The sequence below is a fragment of the Olea europaea genome, unplaced genomic scaffold, assembly GCF_002742605.1.
Source record: "Olea europaea var. sylvestris unplaced genomic scaffold, O_europaea_v1 scaffold680, whole genome shotgun sequence".
Taxonomy (NCBI): Eukaryota; Viridiplantae; Streptophyta; class Magnoliopsida; order Lamiales; family Oleaceae; genus Olea; species Olea europaea.
Genome location: NW_019265184.1, coordinates 157,914 through 183,217, shown reverse-complemented (window position 1 = coordinate 183,217; position 25,304 = coordinate 157,914). Strand labels below are relative to the sequence as shown.

General features: G+C 34.0%; 2 protein-coding genes across 3 annotated transcripts; both read right to left on the bottom strand.

Annotated features, from left to right (window-relative positions):
• Positions 1-1,524: 1,524 nt before the first annotated feature.
• On the bottom strand, positions 1,525-10,026 carry LOC111390388 (cellulose synthase A catalytic subunit 2 [UDP-forming]-like). The gene is made up of 15 exons (XM_023015425.1): positions 10,000-10,026; positions 9,655-9,717; positions 7,553-7,748; positions 7,239-7,459; positions 7,049-7,148; positions 6,772-6,955; positions 6,222-6,488; positions 5,210-5,555; positions 4,631-4,768; positions 3,762-3,887; positions 3,451-3,663; positions 3,095-3,368; positions 2,796-2,986; positions 2,234-2,584; positions 1,525-2,109 (listed from the first exon to the last, which is right to left on the bottom strand). The coding sequence occupies exons 1-15, from the start codon at positions 10,024-10,026 to the stop codon at positions 1,525-1,527; spliced, it is 3,282 nt and encodes a 1,093-aa protein (XP_022871193.1).
• Positions 10,027-10,497: 471 nt separating this feature from the next.
• Positions 10,498-21,082, bottom strand: LOC111390423 (cellulose synthase A catalytic subunit 2 [UDP-forming]-like). Of its 2 annotated transcripts, XM_023015462.1 has the most exons (15): positions 20,375-21,082; positions 19,768-19,876; positions 16,921-17,116; positions 16,607-16,827; positions 16,417-16,516; positions 16,140-16,323; positions 15,590-15,856; positions 14,464-14,809; positions 13,921-14,058; positions 13,056-13,181; positions 12,749-12,961; positions 12,393-12,666; positions 12,094-12,284; positions 11,532-11,882; positions 10,498-11,407 (listed from the first exon to the last, which is right to left on the bottom strand). In XM_023015462.1, exons 2-15 carry the CDS (start codon positions 19,846-19,848, stop codon positions 10,823-10,825), a joined length of 3,273 nt encoding a protein of 1,090 aa, XP_022871230.1. In that variant the 5' UTR covers positions 19,849-19,876; positions 20,375-21,082; the 3' UTR covers positions 10,498-10,822. The 2 variants fall into 2 exon arrangements, with proteins under 2 accessions (XP_022871230.1, XP_022871229.1); XM_023015461.1 differs by lacking the exon at positions 19,768-19,876 and having other exon boundaries at positions 10,823-11,407; positions 20,266-21,082.
• Positions 21,083-25,304: the final 4,222 nt, after the last annotated feature.

Sequence of the window (25,304 nt, the reverse complement as noted above, 5' to 3'; positions counted from 1 at the left end):
CCCCTTGTTTTTGATTAGTTGGACTTTAGATCGAGCACTCCTCTTAAATTGTATTGTTTATCTCGATACTGATAAAATGTGCCATCAAGAGTGGTATATTTTTTTCAAAATAATAATAATAAAATTGTAGAACAAAACTTGACCTTGTCCGCGAGGTACAAATTTGTAAAAAGAGACGATGTCAAACATTTAGAATAAACACAATTGGGAAAAACCCATGTGATAGGGCCCTGGACGTCCAAGGCCCTATGTGTCGCCCCTAGTAGGGGGCGCCACATAGGGCCCTGTCATCCAAGAATAACCCAACACAATTTAACTTGATTCGATTTTCATGAATAAAATAAAGGCTCAATGTGCAAATGTAAACCCAATCAATACATAGAGTAATGAATGAAGGGAAGGATTTCTTATGAGAAATTTCGTGGGCATTCAATTCGAGCCCTAAATAGTGTGTGTGTGTGTGAAAAGCGCTTCTTCGAGCAATCGATTCCCATTGAGTGGATAACTCTTGGCATAGTAAGAAAATTGGGAACTACGATCACGAGTTTGAGAGAATTCAAGGGATTCAGCTCTTAGGTCCACGGTGTGTGTGTGTGTGTGTATATATATATATATATATATATATATATAACAAACGGGTTAATAGTTGCTAAACTTTTGAATAATAAATTTATTTTCTTATGATAATAATCACTCAATATTTTGACGATCGCTTACATGATAATCACTCATTTAAAAATATCAAGTTAATATCCTACATGGTCCATTAAGTACCAATGTGTAACCAGACGACTTTATTCATTTTTTCGAAGCAAAGTGCACTAGATGACACACTCAACAAAGGAAAAACTCATAAGTAATAAATGAGAGACATTAGAGAGAAAAACCCGGCTCTAACATATACAAGTGTGATGATCACCCCCACCAACGAGCCAAGCAAGAAATTTCTCATGCAAGCCACTCGACAATTTGCATTTGTTGGCTGCCTCACGCCCTCACGACTTGGTTCATCGTGACAAGTAAAGAGTGAATTTTCAGATAAAAAAAAACTATTGACAAGTCACAAACGGCTCATCACACCAAGAGGCGAGCTCGTGGGGCAAACCAAGTCGCACTTCAATTAAACAAGACAGTTCAACTTGACCCATTTAACACCCCTATTAACTAAGATCTACAATCTCATAGTTGGTGTATAGCCTTGGCTGTTGGACTTTGTAGCATAACTATCAAAGTTCAGTTCTTGAAAACTCATAAATCATATCCACATTCACGAGGAAAACAAGAAAAATACAGAACAGACAATGTATTTTTTGCCAATTGCAATGAAAACCCCTTTTAATGGGGAATAATAATACAAGACACCACATGGATATTTATCAAAGAATCGATCAAGCCATTTCAAAGATTATGAATGATTTAAGTTTCCACCTCTTTAAATCTATACATATCTCAACTATACTACTAGTCATTAACCTTCTGCATATCCGGTCGTGCAAAACTGTCCGTAAGCTGCCCAACCGCATCTCAGTCGTCACAGTTAAGTCCACAGATTTCCAGTACTGGTCCATCTCGTGAAACAAACGGGTTGATTCGTACCCACAACAAGGTCAATATAGAAGCCAGCAGAATCGACCAGATTATAATTACTGTCGGAATTTTCTCTTGTTTCCCGATCAGTCCCTTGAGGAAAGGATAGAGGTGAAGAATAACCCACAAGGCAAACAAAAGTTTACCGAACAATGGACCCCAAGAATCATAACCGTTATTGATGGCATCTGCAACTCCCACCACAACCCCGACTATATTTATGATCAATAATGTTGTAGGCAGAACTAACAACGATGTCCATTTGAAGATATAGAGCTCGGAAAATTCTCCATCGTCTCCTCCTTTTGAGGTGACGGTGAAATTTGTGTTGACACCAGCCAAAACCTTGAGTAATCCTTGGACGAGAGCAAAAAAGTGAGAGGAAACTCCTCCAATAACCCAAAACTGCTCGTTTCTCCACCAGTCGTCGATTCCAACGCCACCCCATTGCATCTCAAGGATGCCAGTTGCAGCAATGGAGATGAATAGGGCAATGAATATAATACTGGCATAATTACTAATCTGCATATTGGATTATATGTTAGTTAATCATGTAAGTAAATATATAATTTTACAAAACGTGGCTAAGCTCAATGTGAGTATCTGCAAAGTATTTCCTATAATAGTACAAGTATGAAATGCGTACCTCGGGGACAATAAATTTCCCTGTAAGAAGGCAGATGGCTGGCAATGTGCAGTATACAATCAAAGGAATAGAAGTCCAGGGATATACAACTGAATTTATATAGGAAAACCTTTCCAATGACTTCAATCCACCTCCATATCCATACCAGATGGGACAGTGTTTGCTAAAAAATATCTCTACTGATCCAAGAGCCCATCTAAGAACCTGGTGAAGACGATCCGAGAGGTTGATGGGAGCCGAACCCTTGAATGCTGGCCTTTTAGGGATGCAGTACACTGACCGCCAGCCATGACAATGCATCTTGAATCCCGTCAAGATATCTTCCGTAACAGAGCCATATATCCATCCAACCTGATCCAGCATTTGATATTCAGGTCACAAGGTAACAGATATATTATGGTACTGAGAATTTAAACAATCGTGGCTTGCTTGGTAAGATTCAGAAAATTGGATAGCTTTGGACAATAATAAGGAAGAAAAATAAGATAAAATCCTGTCTATAATAATATCCAATTCTCTACATCTTCAGCGTTGTGTACCAAACATGTGCCAAACAACTTACCTCCTTTCCCCATTCACTCTTATCTTCATAACCACAGCTGATGACATGAATGGCCTCTTTCAGAAAAGTTGTGGAGCAAGCATCCTTGGGAACATTTTCTTGTAGAGTTGATGCCACGAATGCAGGTGATTGGCCGAACCTCTTCTCGAGTTTTTCTTGGGAGACGCGAGATGGGTTTTCAGAGTTCTTCACTGTAAGGGAAAGGTTATAAACTTTAGTTCTGTCGATCTAACAGGCCATTGTTTTCTTTTCATTTATTATTACTTATTTATTTAGTTTTACTAAAATTAAATTTTTACCTTCAATTCCTTCTTCAATGGTTTCAAGTGCATATATCTGCTTTGACGCTTCTCTGTGCTTTAATTTTTTCTTCTTATCTTTCTTCATTTTTCCTTTCTTGTTCTTTCTAGACCCACAACACGAACAGCACCACTTTGGCCAGCAGTTACAGGTCTTGCTAGGTGGCTTCTTCTTGACAGGAGCATCATATCCATAAAGAGCTTGCCGTCTGAAGATGCACCCTGTTCCAACATAGATTGGTCCTTGTAAACCATCCAAACCCTTCATATTGATCTGTTAAAAATAACTAAAGTAAGCTTCTGCATGACAGTTAGAAAAGCAAATCTAGCCAATGCAACAAGAGAAATATACATACATCAAAGAACACAACATTTCGATTTGAGTATCTATCATGACGATCAATCCCGTCGAATCTTTGAGGAAATTGCACGTAGCAAACTTTCTTTCCTGAAGTGGGATCCATCATAAAACACATAGCTTCCCTCAGTGCCTTGCTGTTGTTTATGTAATGATCACAGTCAACATTCAGAAGGAAAGGAGCATTTGATAGAACGGCTGAAACCCGCACCTATAAGTTCAAAGCAAAGAAACCTAGGATTTAATTGATTTTTTTTTCTTGGATGTACCAATGTATTTAACGTGTGTGTGTGTGTGTGTGTGTTTTACCAGTGCATTCATGGCTCCAGCCTTTTTGTGGTGATCAAAACCAGGTCTTTTTTCACGGGAAACATAAACCAGACAAGGCAATTCATTTCCTTCAACATCATGAACACCATCATGACCAAGGAATAACTGCACCATGTACAAAAATTTAAACATTTACAACCATAAAATAAACAAATTAAAAATGAAACCAAAATTATCTATACCACAGCTGTCGTGCATACTTGCTATTGGACATAACAAGTCACTGTATTCACTAACTCATGAAATCATACATTCTTCTTTCCCCCCATCATGGAAAAATATTTAAGATGAAAAAAAAGAAAGAAAACAGAAATAGCCAAGTTATTGGATTTTTGTAATACATATCGTGGTAGTCAAACTCCGGTGTGAACTTTACAAACCTACAATCCTATGATCTAAAAGAAAAATATTGATCCAAATCCTTAACTAGACCCTACATTTATCGAGTCCTTTGAAATTTTTTTACTCTACAATAATATTCTCGTTCGTTTTCAAGCCTAACATCATAGACAGTATTATGAACAACTTTGTTATTTTAATATATTGTATATATTTATTTTTCTCTCTCTTGAGGCACAGTAGATGGGGAAGATAGGATAGTACTAGACAGAATTAATGAAGAAAAATAAGCTTAATCTAGTCCAAACCTATCCAATAATGTGATCAAGCATGCACTTGTAGGATACATGACTCTGGAATTGTCTAGAGTCAGAATATTAAAACATTCAAAAAAATCCTACTTAACTCCTGATATGGATAGTCTTTATACATGCACTAAAATTGGATATTGGAAAAATATGAGTCCAAAAATGGCAGAGGCCATTATTCATGAAAATGGCATTTCTCACCTGGATCATTCCAGGATGGTCACGAACATTGTTTCCCGGCCAAGGTGTTCCATCCTGCATCGTCCAACCTTCCTCAGGAACCTTTTGTGCCGTTGCCACCAAACGATTGATCCTAACTTTGAACTCTTCATATTCTCTCTGTGTTGGAGCAAACAAATGACACCATGAAAAGTTGGGTTGAAGTTGATTAGGGAGTATAAGTTCATATAAAACAGATTTGGCAGTTTGCGAAATGTAACTTTTTGTTTCTAAACATGTTTGGTAACTTACTTCTTCGTACATTCAAGCGAAACAACATTCCTTAATTTGAAAGAAATTCTAATCTTACTGACAGAATAAACTGCTTATTTCCAACTTTGACCACTAAATAGTTATTTATTTTAAAACTTACTTATTTACTCAAAGTAACTTACGCTTAGCCAAATGTGCTCATAATCTTTGTAACTTGAGCTTAGCCAAATGTGCTCATAATCTTTCTCTCACACTCACAGAAAGCTATATATAATGTATGTATTTTTCTTTCATTGTGTGCGTGTGTATTTTATTCAAGAAAACAGGAAAAATATACAAGTGGCAGACCTTCATTGCACGCCTTTCCCTCACAAATGCTGGATGGACTTTGTTTTTCAGATAGTCCATCTTCTCAGAAAAATACCATTCTGGCGCCCTTGGTTCGATATTGAACTTCTTGCAGAAGGGAACCCATTTCCGAGCAAATTCAGATGTCTCCGAAAGTGCTTCAAAAGAAAGCATGGCTGCACCATCATCCGACACATAGCATGCAACTTTTTCAACCGGATAATCCACTGCAAGGATGGAAAGAACCGTGTTTGCAGTAATCAATGGAGGTTCTTTCATGGGATCAACTGTGCTGACAAAGATGTCTATGTCAGCTAACTCAGATGGCCTTCCTTCTTTCTCATACCTAAAATGGAAAAGCAATGTTGTCATCAAAGAATCAAGACAAATTAATCATCTTTCACATCCTTGAAGGTGTTTGACTAAGCTTAAGAACGATTCGAAGTTACTTCTAAGTAATTTTTTGTTCAAAAAAATGTTTAGGTAAATTAATTTTTCTATACTTTTTAAGTAGAAAAGGTTATTATTTATTAATTTGAAAAAAACTCTTACCTTCCTTCAAGGAGAGGCAACTTATTTTCTTTACCAATAAAAATTAGTTTATGACTATTTACTTATATTAAGTAAACTATTTAAGCTTAGCTCCTAGTTCTGCTGGTTTGAGTTCATATAGAACATGTTTTGCTAGGCTTAAAACATTTATAAGTAAACAGTTACATTTAGACTTCAGTTAAAATTAGAAATAAGCAAGTTACCAGTTCTGAAATTAGTGCCTTATGTTACAGTTAATTTTTACTCAAGTAAGAAAGAAGAAACTAATCAAAACATAGTCCAAAACAAAAATCTACTACAAGTTCGCTTGACTTGCTTCTAAGCTTAGCCAAACATGCTCATCACCATTCTCAACTTTGAGAAATTAGAAAAATTGAGTTTTGAGTTTATAATGCTTATCACCATTCTCAACTTCGAGAAATTAGAAAAATTGAGTTTTGAGTTTATAATGTTTATATACCTAAGCGACAGGCGATCAAGGTATGTTTCTCGCTCAATTGGAAACCATTTTGGAAACTGATCAAGTATCCACGAAACAGCAAACCATATTTCACAAATAACTGATGTCAGCCACAAGCCAAATGCGTCATGAACTGGATGGAGAACCCTATAGTGGAAAAAGAAGCCAAGAACCACTAGGCGGAGGATAATTATCAATCTGTATGGGCTTATCTTGCTCGAAGCAATGGGCAATTTCCTCGACAGAGGCTGTCTACCTTCATCCATCCTGTTAAGAGATTTCAAGTGAATAAATGAATTCTAAGTGGTAAAAAACTAAAGATAGCAAAATCAAGAATGGCATACAATTTGTTTCAAGATACCATAAACGATAATGCAACAAAATAATCCATCTTGCAGATCTTGATTTCCAGTCTCGAAATTAAGAATTTTAGAGTGGGATTTCATTAATCATATGAAAACACAACAGAAATGAGAGCAACAAAGCACATCATGCCTCAAATTGTAAACAAAAATAAAGCACTTGCACAGAGAATGCACGAATCACTTACATAGGCAAGTCTGAGTCCAATTCATTCCCATCCAGGTTGTCACCAGCATTATCTCCTTGATGCTTGACCACCTGAAGTTTATCACTTTGCCTCTTTTTCCACTCCTCCATTCGATCCTTCCATGCAACACTTCCATACCCATATAGAGCAATGTCCTTGTCGGGAACCAAAGGCCTTGATTGTACTAGGACATCAAAAGTATACTTTTCATCTCCCTTGCATGCAAACTTAAAATTATTCTAGGGTGAGGAAAGCTAAAAGGAGCAAAATGACTTACAAGGAGCTGAAGTCCCAGAAGAAGATGGATGAATCTCATCGCCATGACTGGCAAACGGTGGTACTATGATAGCATGTTGATCAGAAGAAATCTGATTGTCCTGAGAGTAATTAGAAGACAAAGAACTTAAATGCCAAGTTGCATAATGAGTTTATCTAAAGTGGAAGGGGAGAGAGAACCCCTTGATTACCTCTTCACCATATGTTAACAGAGGGATTTCAAGACCCTTGGAAGATGAATCATGTCTTGAGCCTGCAGCTGATTCAGATGAATCAATATGACAACCACGTACAGCAGGAATCACCCCTGTACTCTGTGTGTGGCCCAAAGCCTCAATATCCTCATAATCAAACTCATGTTCCAAATCATCAATGTCGTCCTCTTCATCATCGCCCTCCACTCTAGGACTACCTGCAGTTCACATACATCTATCAGCTGTTTGTTCACCTCGTGCGGTTAGCTTACACCAACAATTAGAATGAAACATGATATAAAAAGACTTGCCTTTGATACGTTTGTATCGGGTTTTGCACTGAGGACAAGCCTGATTTCCCTCTCGTCTCTCATACTCATAGCAAGTCCTGCAAACTGGGAAAGCACATTCGTTGCACGCAACAAAGGGCTCCCCGTCTACAGTTATCTCCACTTCATCCCCACAAATGTGGCATATTTGTCCACTCAGTTCTTGAACAGACTTAATCTAGAGAATCACGAACACAGGGTGCATATCTGTTAGCCTCAAACTATTAAACCACAATTCATAAAAAAAGCATTGATGAGTATATTTTTCACGCCTATCTAGGCTCTTGAATATGCTTAATATTGAATGTTTGCACAGATTTCCACTCATATTAGTGTAAATATTGTGTTTATAATTGAAACTCAAATTTGAAGATGACTGGTGCAAAAGAAAGTTATTCGGAGCATAAAAGGTCCACAAGATGCAGAACAAGGAACCTACATGCAGAGCATGCAAAGAGATTAGTGCACAATTTTTGGTAAACAGATCTCCACAAGACAAACTATATACCATTCGAAAATAATCAAATTTGGAATTCAACAAAAATGGATAACAAATTTGTAGTTGTAGATAAAACATTATGCCCGTTTGAAGTATGGCAGCCAAAGCTAAACGGTTGGCCACTAAGGCCTCTTTCCCTTGCCTAAACCACCCTCAAAACCCCAATTCAGGAATTTTATTTTATTTTTTGGACTAGTAAATAGGTGCACTTTCAGTATTCTTCTTGGCAAGAATTTTTAGGCAATTAAGGGCGATATAAAGGACAAAATTAGGTCAAGAAAATGGAATTTTTCATACCACATCGTATTATCATAGAGCACGTTTGAAGGAGAAAGACATAGAATTGAGAAATGATTTAGAGATTTCTTCAAGAAGGCAAATTCTTGGGTGCAAATCTATTCATCACTGTCTTATTTCCTTTAAAACCAGATAATTTATTTACTTCTTTAATCTGTTTTCTTCTTCTGTGGTGAGTAGCTAAACTTTTTGTAGGGAAAAACAGTGCAACATAATTTTTAACCTTTAATTTCAAGTCTCAAGTTTTGCGTTTTTCATTTATTAAAGTACTGCACTTGCATTTCTACTAGTGCATGCGAATATTTGGCCAATACTTCTAATTTATGGATTTAACATACGGAGATGTGAGTTATTAATTTAGACCACGTAGTAAAATCCAACAATTTGGTATAAGATAGAATTACACTTTTACTAGTGCTGCAGTCTTTAATTGAATTCCTAGGTGATTTAATGTGTATAAGTAAGGCTTATTCAGATTCACATGGAGATATAGTGAGTTAATTAGCTAGATTTTATTGATTTAAACTCGAAAAAGGTAAATTTATTAAGTCCTTGTTTGATCCATATTCGTTTGATAAGAATGAATTTTTGACTAGTGTATTGATGGACAATGTATGAGTAAAAAATAAGGATTTTTTTTTTTTATTTGAGTGTAATATTATTTTATTGAAAAATGTGTGGTTGAAATGATGCCAAAACACTGTTTAGGAATGCATTTTTTTCAAATGGGGATCAAACAAGGAATAAATTAGTAAATTCAATGAATACAAACTTTGGAATTGAAATTGAGAAGCGAAATTTAAGGGATAAATAAAGTGAAATCGAAAGCTCTAACACTTTTATTCATCGAATTAAAGTTAAAAATCAAAATGTCCAACGCACAACGTAGATTATTTAATTTAGCATACTTCAGTCATTAATTTAACTAGAAAAATTCTCTATTTTCAAATTGGTTGTTAAAATAACGTTATGATTGTTAATTTTGGTACTTAATAACACGGTCCTCGTGGGAATAAATGTCAAATGAAATTTGTTATCCATCTTATCAAATGAGAACCCCAGAAGAGAGAGTAACATCCGCACTGAATTGACAGCAAACCTATGTACCTCCAATTTAACATTGCAATTTATTCCCATTTTTCATTCGATATTTTGTTAAGACCTAACTCCTAGACACCAATTGTGTGTTTGGTTAGGTGGACTACGCAATAGTTAGACAATAGTAAATACAAAAATAAGTTAAAAATTTATTTTCTTGTCTATTCTATTGACCAATCTTGTCCAGTACAATAGTATTGTCCAAACAGGTCATAAAGGTTAATATTTCACCAACAAAATACTGGCCTTCTTTCTGTTCTTCACACGAGGATGCAGTACAATAGCATTTTCAACTCATTCACTTCAATCTTTAAAGTACTTCTAGTAGTTAAAAGAGTTTTTAAAAGAAGTTGATTCAATATAGTTTCCTCTAAATGCATTTCTAGAATAGGAAGTTCTTTTGAAAATTAGTTTCCAAATAAAAATTAAAGTAGCTTTCCTCCAAAAGCAAATCAAAAGTAAAGTCATGCCATGGCTAAATGCACACAATGATGGGGCCTGATGAATATTATTAGTACAAATTAATATCACTTACCTTGGAACATTTTGTATATCCATTCATATTGATTTAGATTATGGCATTTTGAGCTCATTTTAAAACAGTTAATTATGAATTTATGAGCTTAGATTGTTCCATTGTTTGGTTAGTAGCACAAGGAACAACACAAAATTCACGAAACTTAGTCTCTCTGTGTCCTTCATGAATATTATACATACATCAAAAACTCGTAGATTAGTCCAATTGTCTTGGACACCTGGTTTTCCAAGAGGAAGATCGATATACAAATTCGACACAGAGCAATTGTCGAAAAGAACAACGAGCACCAACCAAACTATACAATGGACGACACTTTCGTGGTCGAGAGAGTTCGCTGAAATGGTGGGATTTCATCAAAAATAGCTAATAAAAGTGACATCACCACTGTTGAAATAGGCAACAGGAAGGGCAAGGAAAAATTTGCAGCTAAATTTTACAGACTTGGCTCTGTCAAGTTATTGTGCAATACTCGAATTAATACCAACCATTTCGATCTTAGCTAAATCAGTCTCTTTTCATTGACAAAATCTTGCGAGTGCACTAGATGACACACTCAACAGAAGCTCAGAAGTAATAGGTGAAACTGGTAAATTCAAATCCACAAGAAGAAGAATACTGAACAGTAGGGTAGTTTTCGACAGACGCCAAAATATCAAAACAACGTATTTAACGAAAGAATGATCAAACCATTTCAAAAAATATGAGTCAGTTCTCACCTATTTATATCTACACATTTCTCGAGTATACTATTCATCTAACCTCTTATATGTCCCTAGAAATCGCAGTTAGCCCACGTAAGTGTAAGCTGCCTGACTGTATCTCAGTCATCGCAGTTAAGTCCACAGATTTCCAGTACGGGTCCATCTCGTGAAACGAATGGGTTGATTCGTACCCACAACAAAGTCAATATTGAAGCCAGCAGAATCGACCAGATTATAATTACTGTCGGAATTTTCTCTTGTTTCCCGATCAGTCCCTTGAGGAAAGGATAGAGGTGAAGAATAACCCACAAGGCAAACAAAAGTTTACCGAACAATGGACCCCAAGAATCATAACCGTTATTGATGGCATCTGCAACTCCCACCACAACCCCGACTATATTTATGATCAATAATGTTGTAGGCAGAACTAACAACGATGTCCATTTGAAGATATAGAGCTCGGAAAATTCTCCATCGTCTCCTCCTTTTGAGGTGACGGTGAAATTTGTGTTGACACCAGCCAAAACCTTGAGTAATCCTTGGACGAGAGCAAAAAAGTGAGAGGAAACTCCTCCAATAACCCAAAACTGCTCGTTTCTCCACCAGTCGTCAATTCCAACACCACCCCACTGCATCTCAAGGATGCCAGTTGCAGCAATGGAGATGAATAGGGCAATGAATATAATACTGGCATAATTACTAATCTGCATATTGGATTATATGTTAGTTAATCATGTAAGTAAATATATAATTTTACAAAACGTGGCTAAGCTCAATGTGAGTATCTGCAAAGTATTTCCTATAATAGTACAAGTATGAAATGCGTACCTCGGGGACAATAAATTTCCCTGTAAGAAGGCAGATGGCTGGCAATGTGCAGTATACAATCAAAGGAATAGAAGTCCAGGGATATACAACTGAATTTATATAGGAAAACCTTTCCAATGACTTCAATCCACCTCCATATCCATACCAGATGGGACAGTGTTTGCTAAAAAATATCTCTACTGATCCAAGAGCCCATCTAAGAACCTGGTGAAGACGATCCGAGAGGTTGATGGGAGCCGAACCCTTGAATGCTGGCCTTTTAGGGATGCAGTACACTGACCGCCAGCCATGACAATGCATCTTGAATCCCGTCAAGATATCTTCCGTAACAGACCCATATATCCATCCAACCTGATCCAGCATTTGATATTCAGGTCACAAGGTAACAGATATATTATGGTACTGAGAATTTAAACAATCGTGGCTTGCTTGGTAAGATTCAGAAAATTGGATAGCTTTGGACAATAATAAGGAAGAAAAATAAGATAAAATCCTGTCTATAATAATATCCAATTCTCTACATCTTCAGCGTTGTGTACCAAACATGTGCCAAACAACTTACCTCCTTTCCCCATTCACTCTTATCTTCATAACCACAGCTGATGACATGAATGGCCTCTTTCAGAAAAGTTGTGGAGCAAGCATCCTTGGGAACATTTTCTTGTAGAGTTGATGCCACGAATGCAGGTGATTGGCCGAACCTCTTCTCGAGTTTTTCTTGGGAGACGCGAGATGGGTTTTCAGAGTTCTTCACTGTAAGGGAAAGGTTATAAACTTTAGTTCTGTCGATCTAACAGGCCATTGTTTTCTTTTCATTTATTATTACTTATTTATTTAGTTTTACTAAAAGTAAATTTTTACCTTCAATTCCTTCTTCAATGGTTTCAAGTGCATATATCTGCTTTGACGCTTCTCTGTGCTTTAATTTTTTCTTCTTATCTTTCTTCATTTTTCCTTTCTTGTTCTTTCTAGACCCACAACACGAACAGCACCACTTTGGCCAGCAGTTACAGGTCTTGCTAGGTGGCTTCTTCTTGACAGGAGCATCATATCCATAAAGAGCTTGCCGTCTGAAGATGCACCCTGTTCCAACATAGATTGGTCCTTGTAAACCATCCAAACCCTTCATATTGATCTGTTAAAAATAACTAAAGTAAGCTTCTGCATGACAGTTAGAAAAGCAAATCTAGCCAATGCAACAAGAGAAATATACATACATCAAAGAACACAACATTTCGATTTGAGTATCTATCATGACGATCAATCCCGTCGAATCTTTGAGGAAATTGCACGTAGCAAACTTTCTTTCCTGAAGTGGGATCCATCATAAAACACATAGCTTCCCTCAGTGCCTTGCTGTTGTTTATGTAATGATCACAGTCAACATTCAGAAGGAAAGGAGCATTTGATAGAACGGCTGAAACCCGCACCTATAAGTTCAAAGCAAAGAAACCTAGGATTTAATTGATTTTTTTTTCTTGGATGTACCAATGTATTTAACGTGTGTGTGTGTGTGTGTTTTACCAGTGCATTCATGGCTCCAGCCTTTTTGTGGTGATCAAAACCAGGTCTTTTTTCACGGGAAACATAAACCAGACAAGGCAATTCATTTCCTTCAACATCATGAACACCATCATGACCAAGGAATAACTGCACCATGTACAAAAATTTAAACATTTACAACCATAAAATAAACAAATTAAAAATGAAACCAAAATTATCTATACCACAGCTGTCGTGCATACTTGCTATTGGACATAACAAGTCACTGTATTCACTAACTCATGAAATCATACATTCTTCTTTCCCCCCATCATGGAAAAATATTTAAGATGAAAAAAAAGAAAGAAAACAGAAATAGCCAAGTTATTGGATTTTTGTAATACATATCGTGGTAGTCAAACTCCGGTGTGAACTTTACAAACCTACAATCCTATGATCTAAAAGAAAAATATTGATCCAAATCCTTAACTAGACCCTACATTTATCGAGTCCTTTGAAATTTTTTTACTCTACAATAATATTCTCGTTCGTTTTCAAGCCTAACATCATAGACAGTATTATGAACAACTTTGTTATTTTAATATATTGTATATATTTATTTTTCTCTCTCTTGAGGCACAGTAGATGGGGAAGATAGGATAGTACTAGACAGAATTAATGAAGAAAAATAAGCTTAATCTAGTCCAAACCTATCCAATAATGTGATCAAGCATGCACTTGTAGGATACATCTGGAATTGTCTAGAGTCAGAATATTAAAACATTCAAAAAAATCCTACTTAACTCCTGATATGGATAGTCTTTATACATGCACTAAAATTGGATATTGGAAAAATATGAGTCCAAAAATGGCAGAGGCCATTATTCATGAAAATGGCATTTCTCACCTGGATCATTCCAGGATGGTCACGAACATTGTTTCCCGGCCAAGGTTTTCCATCCTGCATCGTCCAACCTTCCTCAGGAACCTTTTGTGCCGTTGCCACCAAACGATTGATCCTAACTTTGAACTCTTCATATTCTCTCTGTGTTGGAGCAAACAAATGACACCATGAAAAGTTGGGTTGAAGTTGATTAGGGAGTATAAGTTCATATAAAACAGATTTGGCAGTTTGCGAAATGTAACTTTTTGTTTCCAAACATGTTTGGTAACTTACTTCTTCGTACATTCAAGCGAAACAACATTCCTTAATTTGAAAGAAATTCTAATCTTACTGACAGAATAAACTGCTTATTTCCAACTTTGACCACTAAATAGTTATTTATTTTAAAACTTACTTATTTACTTAAAGTAACTTACGCTTAGCCAAATGTGCTCATAATCTTTCTCTCACACTCACAGAAAGCTATATATAATGTATGTATTTTTCTTTCATTGTGTGCGTGTGTATTTTATTCAAGAAAACAGGAAAAATATACAAGTGGCAGACCTTCATTGCACGCCTTTCCCTCACAAATGCTGGATGGACTTTGTTTTTCAGATAGTCCATCTTCTCAGAAAAATACCATTCTGGCGCCCTTGGTTCGATATTGAACTTCTTGCAGAAGGGAACCCATTTCCGAGCAAATTCAGATGTCTCCGAAAGTGCTTCAAAAGAAAGCATGGCTGCACCATCATCCGACACATAGCATGCAACTTTTTCAACCGGATAATCCACTGCAAGGATGGAAAGAACCGTGTTTGCAGTAATCAATGGAGGTTCTTTCATGGGATCAACTGTGCTGACAAAGATGTCTATGTCAGCTAACTCAGATGGCCTTCCTTCTTTCTCATACCTAAAATGGAAAAGCAATGTTGTCATCAAAGAATCAAGACAAATTAATCATCTTTCACATCCTTGAAGGTGTTTGACTAAGCTTAAGAACGATTCGAAGTTACTTCTAAGTAATTTTTTGTTCAAAAAAATGTTTAGGTAAATTAATTTTTCTATACTTTTTAAGTAGAAAAGGTTATTATTTATTAATTTGAAAAAAACTCTTACCTTCCTTCAAGGAGAGGCAACTTATTTTCTTTACCAATAAAAATTAGTTTATGACTATTTACTTATATTAAGTAAACTATTTAAGCTTAGCTCCTAGTTCTGCTGGTTTGAGTTCATATAGAACATGTTTTGCTAGGCTTAAAACATTTATAAGTAAACAGTTACATTTAGACTTCAGTTAAAATTAGAAATAAGCAAGTTACCAGTTCTGAAATTAGTGCCTTATGTTACAGTTAATTTTTACTCAAGTAAGAAAGAAGAAACTAATCAAAACATAGTCCAAAACAAAAATCTACTACAAGTTCGCTTGACTTGCTTCTAAGCTTAGCCAAACATGCTCATCACCATTCTCAACTTTGAGAAATTAGAAAAATTGAGTTTTGAGTTTATAATGCTTATCACCATTCTCAACTTCGAGAAATTAGAAAAATTGAGTTTTGAGTTTATAATGCTTATCACCATTCTCAACTTCGAGAAATTAGAAAAATTGAGTTTTGAGTTTATAATGCTTATCACCATTCTCAACTTCGAGAAATTAGAAAAATTGAGTTTTGAGTTTATAATGTTTATATACCTAAGCGACAGGCGATCAAGGTATGTTTCTCGCTCAATTGGAAACCATTTTGGAAACTGATCAAGTATCCACGAAACAGCAAACCATATTTCACAAATAACTGATGTCAGCCACAAGCCAAATGCGTCATGAACTGGATGGAGAACCCTATAGTGGAAAAAGAAGCCAAGAACCACTAGGCGGAGGATAATTATCAATCTGTATGGGCTTATCTTGCTCGAAGCAATGGGCAATTTCCTCGACAGAGGCTGTCTACCTTCATCCATCCTGTTAAGAGATTTCAAGTGAATAAATGAATTCTAAGTGGTAAAAAACTAAAGATAGCAAAATCAAGAATGGCATACAATTTGTTTCAAGATACCATAAACGATAATGCAACAAAATAATCCATCTTGCAGATCTTGATTTCCAGTCTCGAAATTAAGAATTTTAGAGTGGGATTTCATTAATCATATGAAAACACAACAGAAATGAGAGCAACAAAGCACATCATGCCTCAAATTGTAAACAAAAATAAAGCACTTGCACAGAGAATGCACGAATCACTTACATAGGCAAGTCTGAGTCCAATTCATTCCCATCCAGGTTGTCACCAGCATTATCTCCTTGATGCTTGACCACCTGAAGTTTATCACTTTGCCTCTTTTTCCACTCCTCCATTCGATCCTTCCATGCAACACTTCCATACCCATATAGAGCAATGTCCTTGTCGGGAACCAAAGGCCTTGATTGTACTAGGACATCAAAAGTATACTTTTCATCTCCCTTGCATGCAAACTTAAAATTATTCTAGGGTGAGGAAAGCTAAAAGGAGCAAAATGACTTACAAGGAGCTGAAGTCCCAGAAGAAGATGGATGAATCTCATCGCCATGACTGGCAAATGGTGGTACTATGATAGCATGTTGATCAGAAGAAATCTGATTGTCCTGAGAGTAATTAGAAGACAAAGAACTTAAATGCCAAGTTGCATAATGAGTTTATCTAAAGTGGAAGGGGAGAGAGAACCCCTTGATTACCTCTTCACCATATGTTAACAGAGGGATTTCAAGACCCTTGGAAGATGAATCATGTCTTGAGCCTGCAGCTGATTCAGATGAATCAATATGACAACCACGTACAGCAGGAATCACCCCTGTACTCTGTGTGTGGCCCAAAGCCTCAATATCCTCATAATCAAACTCATGTTCCAAATCATCAATGTCGTCCTCTTCATCATCGCCCTCCACTCTAGGACTACCTGCAGTTCACATACATCTATCAGCTGTTTGTTCACCTCGTGCGGTTAGCTTACACCAACAATTAGAATGAAACATGATATAAAAAGACTTGCCTTTGATACGTTTGTATCGGGTTTTGCACTGAGGACAAGCCTGATTTCCCTCTCGTCTCTCATACTCATAGCAAGTCCTGCAAACTGGGAAAGCACATTCGTTGCACGCAACAAAGGGCTCCCCGTCTACAGTTATCTCCACTTCATCCCCACAAATGTGGCATATTTGTCCACTCAGTTCTTGAACAGACTTAATCTAGAGAATCACGAACACAGGGTGCATATCTGTTAGCCTCAAACTATTAAACCACAATTCATAAAAAAAGCATTGATGAGTATATTTTTCACGCCTATCTAGGCTCTTGAATATGCTTAATATTGAATGTTTGCACAGATTTCCACTCATATTAGTGTAAATATTGTGTTTATAATTGAAACTCAAATTTGAAGATGACTGGTGCAAAAGAAAGTTATTCGGAGCATAAAAGGTCCACAAGATGCAGAACAAGGAACCTACATGCAGAGCATGCAAAGAGATTAGTGCACAATTTTTGGTAAACAGATCTCCACAAGACAAACTATATACCATTCGAAAATAATCAAATTTGGAATTCAACAAAAATGGATAACAAATTTGTAGTTGTAGATAAAACATTATGCCCGTTTGAAGTATGGCAGCCAAAGCTAAACGGTTGGCCACTAAGGCCTCTTTCCCTTGCCTAAACCACCCTCAAAACCCCAATTCAGGAATTTTATTTTATTTTTTGGACTAGTAAATAGGTGCACTTTCAGTATTCTTCTTGGCAAGAATTTTTAGGCAATTAAGGGCGATATAAAGGACAAAATTAGGTCAAGAAAATGGAATTTTTCATACCACATCGTATTATCATAGAGCACGTTTGAAGGAGAAAGACATAGAATTGAGAAATGATCTAGAGATTTCTTCAAGAAGGCAAATTCTTGGGTGCAAATCTATTCATCACTGTCTTATTTCCTTTAAAACCAGATAATTTATTTACTTCTTTAATCTGTTTTCTTCTTCTGTGGTGAGTAGCTAAACTTTTTGTAGGGAAAAACAGTGCAACATAATTTTTAACCTTTAATTTCAAGTCTCAAGTTTTGCGTTTTTCATTTATTAAAGTACTGCACTTGCATTTCTACTAGTGCATGCGAATATTTGGCCAATACTTCTAATTTATGGATTTAACATACGGAGATGTGAGTTATTAATTTAGACCACGTAGTAAAATCCAACAATTTGGTATAAGATAGAATTACACTTTTACTAGTGCTGCAGTCTTTAATTGAATTCCTAGGTGATTTAATGTGTATAAGTAAGGCTTATTCAGATTCACATGGAGATATAGTGAGTTAATTAGCTAGATTTTATTGATTTAAACTCGAAAAAGGTAAATTTATTAAGTCCTTGTTTGATCCATATTCGTTTGATAAGAATGAATTTTTGACTAGTGTATTGATGGACAATGTATGAGTAAAAAATAAGGATTTTTTTTTTTTATTTGAGTGTAATATTATTTTATTGAAAAATGTGTGGTTGAAATGATGCCAAAACACTGTTTAGGAATGCATTTTTTTCAAATGGGGATCAAACAAGGAATAAATTAGTAAATTCAATGAATACAAACTTTGGAATTGAAATTGAGAAGCGAAATTTAAGGGATAAATAAAGTGAAATCGAAAGCTCTAACACTTTTATTCATCGAATTAAAGTTAAAAATCAAAATGTCCAACGCACAACGTAGATTATTTAATTTAGCATACTTCAGTCATTAATTTAACTAGAAAAAATCTCTATTTTCAAATTGGTTGTTAAAATAAAGTTATGATTGTTAATTTTGGTACTTAATAACACGGTCCTCGTGGGAATAAATGTCAAATGAAATTTGTTATCCATCTTATCAAATGAGAACCCCAGAAGAGAAAGTAACATCCGCACTGAATTGACAGCAAACCTATGTACCTCCAATTTAACATTGCAATTTATTCCCATTTTTCATTCGATATTTGCAATGTATGAGTAAAAAATAAGGATTTTTTTTTTATTTGAGTGTAATATTATTTTATTGAAAAATGTGTGGTTGAAATGATGCCAAAACACTGTTTAGGAATGCATTTTTTTCAAATGGGGATCAAACAGGGAATAAATTAGTAAATTCAATGAATACAAACTTTGGAATTGAAATTGAGAAGCGAAATTTAAGGGATAAATAAAGTGAAATCGAAAGCTCTAACACTTTTATTCATCGAATTAAAGTTAAAAATCAAAATGTCCAACGCACAACGTAGATTATTTAATTTAGCATACTTCAGTCATTAATTTAACTAGAAAAATTCTCTATTTTCAAATTGGTTGTTAAAATAACGTTATGATTGTTAATTTTGGTACTTAATAACACGGTCCTCGTGGGAATAAATGTCAAATGAAATTTGTTATCCATCTTATCAAATGAGAACCCCAGAAGAGAGAGTAACATCCGCACTGAATTGACAGCAAACCTATGTACCTCCAATTTAACATTGCAATTTATTCCCATTTTTCATTCGATATTTTGTTAAGACCTAACTCCTAGACACCAATTGTGTGTTTGGTTAGGTGGACTACGCAATAGTTAGACAATAGTAAATACAAAAATAAGTTAAAAATTTATTTTCTTGTCTATTCTATTGACCAATCTTGTCCAGTACAATAGTATTGTCCAAACAGGTCAAGCATTCAATCAAATGCCCAAAATAAGAAAACTAGACAGTTTGCTACTATTATAGGAATCTCCTAATATAATTGAATGACTATTAATCCCAGAAAAAAATGAGGGGAAAAAAAAGCTTCTTAAAAGTATAAAAGGGGAAATTGACGTCTATAAAACTGAAATTATTAAAGAGACTTACCCTTCCAATTTCATCGGCATTGATGAGAATGAACTCATTTCTATTGTGAGAGCCAGCAATAAGCCTCCCTCTGGTTTCCATTACCACTCACAAGATATCAAAAACCAACCAAAAAATCCCTACCAAACGGAGTCTAAATTCCCACAAGTATTGCAAAATATATAAAACATGTGAAAAATATCAGAAAATTTTTAGAGCTGGGGTTGCAGCCAAAATGAAATCCAAGATTTTTGGAAAGTTAGATCAATATCACATGCACGAATCACCGAACATCAAATACAAAGCATAGAAACATTCTTCCTTTTACAAAGCTCAAGCCATGCATTCAATCAAATGCCCAAAATAAGAAAACTAGACAGTTTGCTACTATTATAGGAATCTCCTAATATAATTGAATGACTATTAATCCCAGAAAAAAATGAGGGGAAAAAAAAGCTTCTTAAAAGTATAAAAGGGGAAATTGACGTCTATAAAACTGAAATTATTAAAGAGACTTACCCTTCCAATTTCATCGGCATTGATGAGAATGAACTCATTTCTATTGTGAGAGCCAGCAATAAGCCTCCCTCTGGTTTCCATTACCACTCACAAGATATCAAAAACCAACTTTTTTGAGGGGGCGAAAATAAAAAAATCAAATCTTTAAATCAAAAAAACCCACCTCAGATTCAACTTTGCAATGCATAAAAACAACTGGAATAGCTTAAAAAAGCAGCTTTTGTGAAAAAAGGAAACCTCAAGATTCTTACGCTTATCTGAGGTAAACAAGTGGAATATCCCGCTTTTTTGCTAAAAAAAAAAAAAAAAATGATGGAACGCTTCAAAATACACAAAACCCACCTCAAGATTCAGCTTGAAATTATAAAATGACGGAAAAAATGTCAAATCTGTGCTAAAAATCGAGTCTTGGAACCCCAAGAGTGATCCCAAATCCCCACATTGGGAAAAGCACTTTTAGAAAGAAACACCCAATAAAATAAAAATAAAAAACTAGGAAAGAAAGGATTAAAATAGTTAAGAAAAACCCAAACGGAAGTGGGTTGAAAATGTATATAAGATATATTGTTTTTTCTAGTAGCTAAGTTTGCAGAGTAATATGAGGTTCCTTGGAAAGAAGCTAGGTGAAGCCACTGGAATTGAATTCTATTCAAGAATCCATATTAATAGTGTGTGAATATAATGTGGTGACTGTTACTTTGAGTTGTATGGATAACGTATGTCTGTAGAGAGAGAAACAGAAAAAAAATGGTCCTTTTTGGGTTTGCAATCCAGCTGGTGGATGCTGGTTTATACTGCTAGCTCTTATATTCCATCGTGTCTTGCTTTTGGTTTGAGAAACGACTTCTTTTTATAGTGGGATTTTAAATTTGGTAGAAATGATAGATACAGTGACATGTAGAGAGAGAGAACGCGTAGAGGAAAGAGTGATTAAACCGCGTGAGCACATCCGACTGACCAGATGCCTGTGCGAGCCTGTTTTGGGGAACTATGTTCTGGTAAAAAATGTGAAGTTATTTTAGCCTTGTTTGAGCTCCATATTAAAAATAAAAAAAAAAATAAAAAAATTAAAATTCATTTTCAACAATATATTATTTTTCAATAAAATAACATTACACACAAATTCAAAATTTTTTCTTAATTTTTAACCTCAAATCACTTATCAATCTACTATTCAAAATGCATTTCTTCCTTTAAAATGAGGCTCAAACAAGGGTTAGTGCATATTTGCAAACTTTTGAGAATGATGAGTAAGTTTTAGTGCATATTTGCAAACTTTAAATTATAATCTAAACTAATCAAACATATTTTTTATCCCCGCCTTTTATTAATCAACAATTTATTAACTAATTTTTATTAACATATCCTGGGTAACAAACACTTAATAATTTAATTTAATTTTCTTATTTTTTAAGTCCTTGTTTGATATCATTTACTTTAATTTAAGTTGTTTTTTATACTCATTTTTAACCATATATTTACACAATAAAATAATTTACACGTAAACTCAAAATTTTTCCTATTTTTAACCCTACATTCTCCAAAAACCACTATTCGAAACAATATTTTTGAAATTTTAAGGACATCAAATAGGGGCTAAGTAAAAGAGTTACTCGACGCACTTCTGAAAAACATAGCTTTTTAGGTTACTTTAAAAGTAAACATATTTTCAGAGAAAACTCACCTATAGTCCATGCCGTCACTTATCATAGATTTGATTGTTAGCTTTCTTATTATTAGGTCACCAACTTTTTCGATTGCTAATAGAAAGATTTGAATAAAAAAATCCGACTCAATAAAAGTTAATAGTTTTTCATGAGATTTCTTCTTCTCCACTTCCAACTCTCAGACCAACTCTCGGACAAGAAGAAAGCTTCGTTCGAACATAGTAGCGAAATAAGTATATTATTTAGTTTCACCTATCATTATTAAAAAAATAATTTTTAAAACTAATGTTTAGCTTATAAGTTACACATTATAGTCTTTGGCAAATAAGTTTATCTTTTTTAAGCTTTGCTAATAATTTTCAGAATTACTTTTTAGACTAACAAATTAATTTAAGAAAAAGCAGATTTTAGCTTATACTTTAGAAAGTTATCATCTGTAAATTAGTCATGAAATTTGCAAGAATAATTATTTCTCTTGCAAAATTTTTAAATTTATTTAATACTTTAAATCACCTTATGTTACTTTCCTCAATCTCTTCATAACTCAATTTGAAGACCGTTTTCACTAAATTTTATACTAATTTTATTTTAAATTATTTTATATTATATTATTACAGAAGTCGTTAATTATATTTAATGAAGTAAAATATTACATTTATTAATAAATTAATAACACATTAAAATTTTAATATATTTTTGAAATAATTATTACTTATTAATTGATTAGAAAAATAAATATTTTATATCAATATGTGTTTAAAAATGAGATGAAAAATAAATTAAAGTAAAATAAATGAAATCAAACTGGGCATTTGGTGTTTTACACCAAATAAAGCTCCCATTTGGTTCTAATTTTTCACTCAAAAAATCAATTTTTTGATCGTTAATTTCCTAAGTCAACTGTCATTTTTTATTTCTTCATTAACAGGTGAAACCCAACACTACCGAATAGGCCCATAACATACCATTGGATATGATTACTTAGGGCTTAACGTATATCAATATGTGTTTAAAAATGAGATGAAAAATAAATTAAAGTAAAATAAATGAAATCAAACTGGGCATTTGGTGTTTTACACCAAATAAAGCTCCCATTTGGTTCTAATTTTTCACTCAAAAAATCAATTTTTTGATCGTTAATTTCCTAAGTCAACTGTCATTTTTTATTTCTTCATTAACAGGTGAAACCCAACACTACCGAATAGGCCCATAACATACCATTGGATATGATTACTTAGGGCTTAACGTACTCTTATATTGCTCATATTTGACAACCGTCATTTTTAACTCTATTTTTCGTATACTTATTTTCAACCATATATTCACACAATAAAATATTCTGCACGTAAACTTAAAATTTTTCCTTTTTTTTTTAATTTCACATTCTCCTAAAAAATGCTATTCAAAACATTGTTTTCCAGAATTAATGGTTGTTGAACAGGAGCTTTAAATTTAATCATATGATCACGGGACATGTCAAGTCAACTTTAAAATAGAATTTAAATTAAATCAACATCTAAAAATGAAACAAAATTGGATTGTTAAACATGATTAACTAGAAGTAATATTAATCTTTTTATTTTGAACTCATCACTTAATAATTATTAAATCCAAAAAGATGCAATACGAAGTTCGCCATTAATTCTTCGAAATGATACCCAAACCTAATGAATGAGTAAAGAACATAGCCCTAAACTAAATTGAAAAAGGCAAAGCATAATGCGAATTAAAGGATAAAAAATGGGTTATTTTCTAGTAACCATCTTTGACTAATTATTTCGAATTCAGCCTTTTTTGATATTTTTCAATTACACATGACCACTTTTCACTGATGTTCAATATTTTCATCTCTAATATTCTAACTTGAGTGGGGTTTGACAAAGTTGGATGACAAAATCACATCCATGCCAATCATTTCAAAAACAAATTTTTAAATCATTTGAAATCAATGGTCTGAATTTTGCCAACACACTTTGTAACTCAACTTTTATAATCCAATTTTGTACAAATAACTTTATTGTTCTAACTTTCATTGTTTCCTTTCAATCTTTCGGCAATAATTAGTTATAACCTTGAAAACGAGGGGCAAACGTTGCATACCTAACACTCATCCTTTATTAAAAACAAAAAAGTATATTAGACTTCACTAATTCAATAATCAACCTCTTTAAACGCCCCACCTTCTAAAAGAAGAAAAGAAAAGGAAAAGAAAAGGTCTCATCACTTATTTTTAGTTTTTGCTTTTTGGATGATTAAGTATGGTGCATTGCATGGTGGGGTTTGTTGAAGAAGTGCGCATCGATTCTTGAAAAAGTAGCGAGCAAAATAAGTAATATTTGAGCACTACACCATACTATGTGACTAGCTTTGATAAAAGCCAAAAACAATTAAACTTTTGCTTTTCAGAAAACTTGGAAACTAAGTTTTGAATTAAAATTCTAAATCTAACTTCTCTAAATGCATGCAAACTAATTCACGTATTCTTTACATTTTATGTGCACTCAATGATTAGTTTGTTTGATCTCATTCTTTTAATTCTTTTTTTTTTTCAAATGTATTTTCGATTACATATTTTTTCAATAAAATAATTTTACAGGTAAATTCAAAATTTTTCCTAAACTTTAAGCACACATTCTAAAAAATGATCACTTTTTACAAAATCTATTCTAAAAAAAGAGGCTCATATGAAAGCATAATGTTACTTTGAACACATGTTTATGATATAATTTTAAGTATTGGGATGGCACTGCATCTAATGGCTCAAAATCTAGGGCGAAGCACTCCTTTTTTTTTTTTTTTTTTGGAAGTAGAGAGAAAAAATAGATACATGAGTTCAAAGTCAATTTGTAATTGACACATGCGATATATCGAAATTCTGCACAAATAAATAGACATAACCCTCAAATTGAGAATGAATTACTCTTCCCTATTTGGTAGAGATTTTTAGATAATATAATTTGTGAAAATTATTATTATTATTATTTTAGAGAATGTGCTACCAAACAATAAAGAAAAATTATTGGTCCACGTATAAATTATTTTAATGAGAGAATGTACGATTGAAAATAAGTTTAGATAAAAGTAAGTTTTAGAAATTAGGGGCCAAACAAGGACAAAGTTTATATATTTCACATTTTTTTTTTCTGTTTTTCAATGTTGTGTTATTATTTCTCATGGTAATACGAGATTAGGCATTTAATCCAAAAAATATTAGAAAAATGACAATTTAAGTGTAAATTTCATATCAATTATATATAAAATACTAATTAATATATAAGGCCTGAATTATTCATTCTTCAAAATGTTGACATTTTAATACGAAGTCTCATGTTTTCGTATAGTTTTAAAACCCATAACACTCAAACAATTCAT